This window comes from Chaetodon auriga, chromosome 4 (assembly GCF_051107435.1).
Source record: "Chaetodon auriga isolate fChaAug3 chromosome 4, fChaAug3.hap1, whole genome shotgun sequence".
NCBI lineage: Eukaryota > Metazoa > Chordata > Actinopteri > Chaetodontiformes > Chaetodontidae > Chaetodon > Chaetodon auriga.
This window is the reverse complement of record NC_135077.1, coordinates 1446767-1455551: the sequence shown is the minus strand read 5'-3', so window position 1 is coordinate 1455551 and position 8785 is coordinate 1446767. Positions and strand designations below refer to the sequence as shown.

At 44.3% G+C, this 8785-nt stretch overlaps 1 protein-coding gene across 1 annotated transcript; it reads left to right on the top strand.

Moving 5' to 3' along the window:
* The first annotated feature begins 2462 nt into the window (after positions 1 to 2462).
* On the top strand, positions 2463 to 5884 carry LOC143318856 (uncharacterized). The gene is made up of 2 exons (XM_076727349.1): positions 2463 to 2834; positions 3091 to 5884. Exons 1-2 carry the CDS (start codon positions 2678 to 2680, stop codon positions 4419 to 4421), a joined length of 1488 nt encoding a protein of 495 aa, XP_076583464.1. The 5' UTR covers positions 2463 to 2677; the 3' UTR covers positions 4422 to 5884.
* Positions 5885 to 8785: the final 2901 nt, after the last annotated feature.

The following is an 8785-nucleotide window of genomic DNA, read 5'->3' as shown; positions in this document are numbered from 1 at the left end:
AATCATCAAAAGTAAAACTACTTATTATGATGCAAAATGGCTCCTGTCAGTGTTGTTTTATTGTGATAATATTTCATGAATATCAAAGCAGTACTTTAATGTTGTAGCTTGTCAAGGTGGAGCTCATTTTAACTTTTCTGTAAATTCTTTGTTTTTTGAATCTATGGAAATGCAGCAAATTTTACAATCTGATGTTCTGTGTGTACAAGCTCAATCTGAAAATTAACTACAGCTGCCAAGTGAATATGCTGGAGTAACAAGTACAGAAAGCCTCAGAAACGCAGTGGAATAGAAATATGAAGTGTTAGTTACTCTCCACCACAGGATGAGCTCAGGGTACATCAGTAACATCTCGAGTTTTAGGAGCTATGTGTGCCTCACATCTTTAAAATAGATAAATAAATAAATAAATAAATAAATAAATAAACAAACATTGCCCTGGAATTTCCCATAATCCTCTGAGGCTTGCTTGGGTTGATTTTATGCAAAAAGAAAAAAAAAGAAAAAAGAGGCATTCACGTGAATAGAGAAGCAGAGGAACCAATGAGAGTAAAGTGAGAGGCAAAGCGTTGATGCTGCCGCTTCATGTGTGATTACACGGCTGAATGCCGGACCGTCGCTGTCCGCGGTCCTGAACCTCCAGCCGGTGCCAGAGGTCTGCTGCAGCCTGCCACGTCCTATGAAAGAGTATCGACTTTTTGTAATAGGAAGTGTGACCACAGAGTGCACCCAGCAACAGATGCGAAACAGAAAAAAAAATGCTTTGGGGGTTGAAATGTCATGTGAACAGTTGGGTTCAACCACTGAACACCTCAGGGGTGTTATCGACTCCCTTCAATGCTTTTAAAGGCCAAGGGTTCGCTCAGGCTGGGCTTTGCTGTTATTCGCCCTGATGGTGTGAGCGACCACAATTTCCAGGGACCACACGAGAGGCAGCGAATTCATGAAAGTAAATCTAAGCTGTGGACGGCCAGGAAGAGTTGTTCAGTTGAACTGCTGGAAAACATGTAGGCCACGCAGTCTGGAGTCGAAAATGAGTTCAGCATCCTGCAGCTCCTTCTCCTATTTGTCCTTAAAATAAAGAAGTCACCTCGTGTTTGTATGCAAAGATGATCTGTCAGAGTCTGAGCTTCGCTTCATGTCCTTTAGTTAATCGTCCTTCAGTGTTTTGCTCTTTGCTTTAAACTCAAACATTTTGTCTCATTCATTACATCTTTTAGATTTACATTTGCTTGAGCAGCTTTTGCCTGTCCTTGAATCAGACGGATCAACAGTGTCGGCTGTCAGGTCTGCTGAGAACAGGTAGTCCTACCTGCCAGCCCAAACCTCTTTGAAATGTGTAGTACTGCTGTTACAGCTCTTTATTTATCTGACATGTGCGGCTCTGGTCTCTGATTTTGAACCTGAAGTGGACATTGAACACATTGAAATAAACAAAAACAAAAAAACATTAGAGCCTGAAACTGATTTCATTCTGACCTTTTTTTTCCTGATGTTTTATCTGTTATGTGTTCCATTGATTTTCCCTTTGGACATACAGCAAACATAGGCCTCAATATCTCTAAAATCTGTCAGAGAATGACTACAACACTTTACTTTCATGCTAAATTACATGAAATTATACATTTTCAAAGTTAAAGCAAGGTTGGGTTCCAAAACCGTGTCTTTGACTTGTGATGTTCAGTATTAGCTGTTAGCTCAGTGAGTCAGGGCCATTCATGGGAAATCTGATGAATCAGTTATATATAAATCTGAATTTTATATCCTGAAATATTATAATAAGCTGATAAAATTGTCTTAATTATTATATTATAATTTCTGATTCACTTGTTCTCACCTTAGTCTTCTCTGCTGTTAACTTCCAACACTGTAGTACTTCAGATTGAGAGTACACTCGTCACGTTACTCGATACCTTCCCATGACACCTGTTTGAAGGCGCGGCTTACCTCCTGCTTACCTCCATGAACTGGAGTATCCCTCCTGTGAGTGATGGAGTCCGTCACAGCGCTGCTGTCCACTTTTCTACCATGTTTTATCCCTCATGCCATGAGAGGACGCTCAGAAGTAATCGGCGGATGATGGAGGCAGCCACGCCGTGTGAGATTTCGCCCTCAGTGTTGGCTGAAGGCTGAGAGCCTGAGGAGCGGCTCGTTCAGTGCGGCCGGCTTCACTCTGATGCTCTGTTAATTGAAGTGATAAATCGTTATTGTGGAGAAAAATACCATCATTACAACGTTTAACCACCCAACACTGGTCGCCACTTGTTGCAACGTCAGACTCCATCTCTCCAGCACGGGAGGAGGGAGGACTGGGGAGGGGGGACTCCGTCACATCCTCTGTCCATATATGGGCATGAAGTTTACACGCAGCGGGGAATCCTCTCACTGGAGCTGATGAATGGGGAGGAGGGCCGAGGGAGCTGCCAAAGTGTATATAAGGAGAGAGAGGGGAAGTCGCTGATGTGAAATCCACAGCAAGCAAATACCAACCGAGGAGCAGAGACGAACAGGAATACCTTTAATTGCTTTTTACACCTTTTGACACAGACCACTTTGGATCATTTGTTGAAAACCATCAAAAGGGGGGTTGAAAGAAAACAGTCATCTGCATAATTTGTTTTCCATTCTCCCCTTTTACCTTTTTCCCTGGGAGAGACGGACTTCTAAGTGCATCATTATGTTGAACAATATGGATTTGAATGCGAAAGATTCCTTTTACCCGCAGTTTGAGAATTGCAACAGTTCTTCCCTGGGAATGGAAAACAGCGTGCGGAAAGATAACCAGGAGGTGTATGTCGATGCAGAGCGGGGGGTACCTGCCCAGTTTGGCCACGGTGAGTTCGCCTCTTTGCACAGTCGATGAAATGTGCATGCATGCGAATTTAAATGTGTTAAATGTGAGCACCGCAGGAAATGGAAACTCTTTTCGTGCAGTCGTGTGAATCGAGGCGTCTCATCGAGGCATTCCTGTGCCAAAATACGCACGAGTGTTTATGTAACGCTGATTTTCTCCCTCGATTCATTTGCACTGATTTCTCAAATATAAAAACAGTCGCGATGACAAAGTTTTCTCTCTGTCTAATTCAACAGAAGGAACCCCTGCAACCCTCAAAACCGAAGCTTCCAACTCGGAATTTGCTTTTAACCCATGCGAGTGCCCAAAAGACACCTACACCCCCTCCTCGCTCGCCTACTCTGGCAGTTTCTATGTTGAGGCATCTCAGGGAGCGCCGTGCAGCACCGAAACACTCCTCAATATGATCACTGAGATCGTGGGTATATCTACACTGCCACTTTCAGAAGTGCAACAGAGCGGCAGCAGTCGGGGAACTTATCCGTCGCCTGCGCCGATGGACAGCAGCAATGGCAATTTTGGAGACCCCGGCGTCAAGAGGCAATCGTACACCTGCTCCGGACCCTCTCCCCCGGTGTACTCCCCAGACCAGACGTGCCCGAGGTATGCTGATGATCAGGCCGGCAGCCAGGCCCAAGACGCGTCCACTTCCCAGCTGAGCTTCTGCTCCTCCCGAGATCCGAACCAGAAGAAGGACGAACCAAAGTCGGAGGCCGCGTCTTTCCCCGTCGTGGTCAAGAATGAGTTTGAAAGCAGCTGCTACGAGTGGGGAACATTTAACAAGCCAGACTGTTTGGAGACGAGTTTCCAGACAGAAACCTTCCCGATGTCAAACGACTTCCCCCCGGAACAGCAAATGGATGTTAAGGAACTTTTAGACACGTTTCCCCCAATTTGTGCCAACCCAGAGATGGAGTTTAAAGTGGAGGGGGGTATCAAACAGGAACCGTGCTTCTCTGACACCTGCTCTCAGAGCTACTCCAGCCCCCTGTACAATAATTACCTCCCCCCGCCTCCCATGGGCCTCTCCTCTAACCTGAAACCCTTCCCCGAACCTCCACAGCCATCTAACCAGTGTGATCCCTTATACACATCACCAGCTTTACCGAGCACCATAGACTCCATCCTGTACTCTTCCTTGTTGCCAGATTCTTTTGCTCAAAGTTACACCACCCGCGCGACGAAGCCCCCCAGGGCCAGAAAGACCCCCGCCACCTCTCACGGCCCAGCCAAAGAGAAACCCTTCGTGTGCCCCATGGAGAGCTGCGACCGGCGCTTCTCTCGCTCGGATGAGCTCAACCGGCACATCCGCATCCACACGGGCCACAAACCTTTCCAGTGCCGCATCTGTTTGCGCAGTTTCAGCCGTAGCGATCACCTTACCACCCACACCAGGACTCACACCGGGGAGAAGCCGTTTTCCTGCGACGTCTGCGGCAAACGGTTCGCCCGGAGCGACGAGAGGAAACGGCACGGACGCGTACACCTGAAACAGAAGGAGAAAATGGAAATAAAGCCACAGGTGACCACCGGCGCGTGGCCATTCACTCTTCCCGAGGGAATTTGAAGACAAGGCTTTGTGTGCACACGTACAATATTAGGATCTTTCCGTCTTGGAAGATAAGCCAGCTGACTACAAGTTGATGTCTGAGTTGGTTTGACTGGCAAGCCAATGCCTGACAGCAGAGGTTTTGCGAATATTGCGGTGTTTTTAGGAGCAGGAAGGGAGAAAGAGGACTGCTTCGGCCTTATTGCCTGCTGCTGATGCTGCTGACTTTATGCACACATGCATAAGTTGTAAAAGTCGGTAAACAGATCAACAGTGACTTGTTGCTGTCACTGTCAGTACAGCCAAACCTCTGTGCTGCGGCATTGCATGACTGCTGTTCAGCACCTCTTCATCTGGACAGCTCCAGCTCCACCGCCTCTGAGCCTGGATGGATTGCACTTACAGATTATTAATATCTCCATTTAAGATTCCTATTTTCTGCTTTTAGCATTCTTAGAGCAATGGTTTGGACTATGTTTCTTAAATGCATGTTTATGTCAATGTTTTTTTTCCTTTAACTGGAATATCAACCACTGTCAAGGTACTCCTTCACTCCACAGTGAGAGTCATTGACATGAATGTAGGCTAACGTATTTATGGCTCTGACCATAAAGCTGTCCATCTTTGATCAGATTTAGTGTTTGTTTAACTTCTTATCATTTGGCTGTCAGTGTTTTTTGTCATTGGTCTTTGTGTTGTGTTACAATTGTTTGGATAATTACAGTTGTGAAAGATATATCATAAATGGGAAATAAATATATTTGTATTACTGTACTTCTTTGTATTTTTATAGCTAACTGTATATTTTACATTTATCACATTTGAGCGTCCTTTATCGAGGTGAAATGTATTCTAAATCATTAATAATGTCTTGGTTTTCGAGGGCTATTGTTTAGTAACACAATATTTTAAATGTTACAATTTGATATCGGAAACATTTTCGCACTTCATCCCGTTGTTGGTATGATAAGAGTTATTTCATTGAACTGCTGATCTGGATTTAAAAGGGACCAGTATGTTAACTAGTTGTGGTACGGCTTTTCGACGAAAATGATTTTACAGTGTGTACAGAAGTATGTTTAACCGAGCTAGAAAATGACTAGCAAATCATATAAACATTGCTTTTGAGTAATCAGGTAGCACACATTGCTGCGAGTTTCTGTGGACTTTACCTTGGTGATGAAGGGTTTTGACTCCTGGTATCTTTTGCTGGAGACACTGTATGCTGACATGTTCACTTTAGAAAAAAATAAATAAATAAAAAAAACAAAACAAACAAATAAACAAAAAACAGTGTTGAGAGTTTGGTGAGATTGTCACCAACATGGTACTGCAAAAAAGTCATTTAACTCGCCTTAAGTTATATTAACTGTTGAAGTAAAGATTTTGTACATATACAGTTTCTACAATACTTTAAATTAATATCGATGTTGTTATTTTTATGAAAAGTTTATGAACAAAATAAACATTTTCTGGAAGCAGCAAGTTTCTTGTGCATGCTTTAGATGATCAAAGTGACTTTCTTCCCATCCTCTCTTCGCCCATCTGTCTCATACAGCATTTGGACCCCCGTCAGAGCATTTAGATGAGTGTGTCTCTTCCCAAAATATACATTTTAACAGTCCACCTGTGGCACCACACTGCAGCCCTAACATTAGACATCACAGTTCTGCCCTGTGACTCAAGCACATTAAAGTGAATACTCTATTACTCAGTGCTGTGATTCTGAATCCCCTCGACTTCAAAGATCGCTTCTCTCGTGTTGTAAATGTGGAGACGAGCACCATGGGCGTCATGCTAATTTCTGCAGGGAACCTGTTAAACAGGACATTTTCTTGCCATGTCAATGACATGATCTGATGCTCTCAGTTCATTCAGTCCTTTGTTCATTCGCTCATCCATTTTTGCAATAAAAGGATATTAATTTCCACTCAATTGCTGAACGCTATTATGGTCTATTATCACGTATTTTTTTCTCTCAAAGAATGGTCTCCTCTTGTCAAAACCGCCTGTGCATTCTTGTGAATGCAGTTAATGGTCTCTGTGCCTTGAAACCTCTCCACTAGAATAAAAAAGAGAGAAAGGAAGACCCGGTACGAGCCGTTGCTTCTTTTTGTGACAGAGGGCATGTACAATGTGTGTGTCACTGCGGCGAACAAACCCAAATGGCGTTGCATTTTTGTGTGAAGTGATGAAATCCCACCACTGTGAGCGCGGTGCAAGTAATGTTTAGGGTAAGCAAATATGACTTGTTTATAGTGCAAAGTCTACATGCAAGAGGTTTTGGGGGAGGATTTCAAGATGCTCTGTGCTCTGTGCATGCTTCCAGGGTGCCAAGACCTTACAATCTGTCATTGCAAACCATGCAGCCATGTCTTACCAGGGACTCCGCGGTGGTACGTAGGACATGCATGTGCCCGTGACGCAGTGGCTGGCAGAACAGCCCTCTGCTTGCCCACGGCAGTGCGTAAGTGCCTGCGTCGTCTGTAACTGACAAACATACTGTAGCAGTGTGAAAATGCAGGCTGCCACATGGAGCACTGTGAATAGTATGTACCCATCCTCTCCTGTCCATCAGTCATCATCACTTACAATAGCACAGAGCCCAACGCGCATCAACGCGCTCTCCCCGATCCGTGTTGTTTTAGTGGCGAGCGCTGTCCGGTGATGGATAGTTGAGGTTTTGAATTGCAGTGATGTGCAGTCACAGTGACCATTATCCAGACACTTGAAGACTGAAGAGTTATTGAACTCTGGCCAGTGATGGAATTTCTGCATTTGTGCATTTGGAAGCTCACATTCACATTTGCATACTGTAAAACGGTCCTTGATATATCTGCGGCGTGCGCGTACGGTTGCAGCTGTGTTGTCTTTATGGAACACGCTTACAGTGTCATAAGCCGTCCTAACTCATGCTTTGATACAGACAAAAGACATAAATCAGTTCTTTTCCTCTGACTGACATTTATGTTTTTTACTCCCGTGGATGTGCGTAATTGCTGAAGCCATTAAGTAATTGTGCAGGGAGGGCACATGACCGCCACTGAGAACCATGCTTTCTCAGAACGTGGACCTCTGCTGTGAATGGTAGCGCATCGAGTCCATTAAATCCTTGCCAGGAGGATATTACTTATGGAAATATTTTAACATTAGGACTGTTGCATTGGGGGGGTTTATCCAAGGTAATGCCTCTGTGTGATTAACATAGTCCACATGTAACCAGGGAGAAAACCATCAACCGTCGTCATTTCACTTCTTCATTGTCTCATCCAATTAATCGCTTGATGTAGGATTGCTTCTGGATAAGTCAATGGGACTATTTATCTGCTGTACCAAATGAGTACTTTGGCTCAGGATTAAATAGAAAAATCCTTAAAAAATGACAGTGAAGGATTAGATGGGCCCAAATTCTGAGGATAAGTGTCACTGCAGCATGATATGTACTAACATGTTTATTACTTAAGCTCTCCCTCCTCTGACTGGCACACAAACGTTTGTTTTTTCCGGATAATCTACTTTTTAATTTCTTTTGCATCGCACGCAAGCAGCCGCTGACCTCCAGTAGATCTATATTACATAGGCTGAATGCTGGAGCATGCCACCCTCCTCAGTGTCAAGGCCTTCCACATGTGTGCTGCCGTTGAATATGTGAAGTCTGTCTGAAGAGGGACGAGTGCAGCCCCAGTCGTCTCTGAAGGGTCCGACATCCCTTTTATCCATGCTTGAACTCCAAACAATTCTACCTCTACAACAATAATCCAATAATGACTTTCAGAATGTATGAAAATGAATTTATTTGCTTATATGAAGGATCTGAGGCAGTTTCAGGGGTTCAAGCTTCAGGTATCAGGTCACCTCAAGTACCTATTAATAATCACAGTCCTACTTGAGACGGTCTATATGGCCACACAGCCTCATTCACTGGTGGATTGATCTATTGTGGGGTAATCACCACGTAATTTTATGCGCACCTTTAAAATGTGCACCGGGGCACGTCATGGTCCTTGGGGTGGGCTCAGTAATCAAGGTGCATAATCGCATGGCAGCAATGGCAATCAGCCTTAGCAGATTAATTCCTCGGATCATACATCAGCCCGTCGGTCCTGTATCTGATCATGAAGAAGGGTGTAGGTGGTCTGGAGAGCGCAGGTGATTAAAAAGAAGAGAACCATTGCGGCGAGAAGGAGCTCGTTATGCAAACATTTTAAAGTGCCTAATTCTTTCCATTGTTCTGGCTCCCAAATTCTTCATTTGTATTGCTAACCAGGCGAAGCACAAGACTGAGAAGAGAACTTTGTCCACGCTCCTTCATGAAGTACGAGTCAATTTTAGGGTCAAGGAGTCCAGTCTACCGCGTTTGTCCAGGACACAACATCTCTATG

Bases quoted from the DNA above. Each gene is read 5' to 3' on its own strand.
- LOC143318856 (XM_076727349.1), top strand. From the start codon at position 2,678: ATGTTGAACAATATGGATTTGAATGCGAAAGATTCCTTTTACCCGCAG. The intron at 2,835-3,090 runs GTGAGTTCGCCT...CTAATTCAACAG, and splicing joins ACCTGCCCAGTTTGGCCACG to AAGGAACCCCTGCAACCCTC.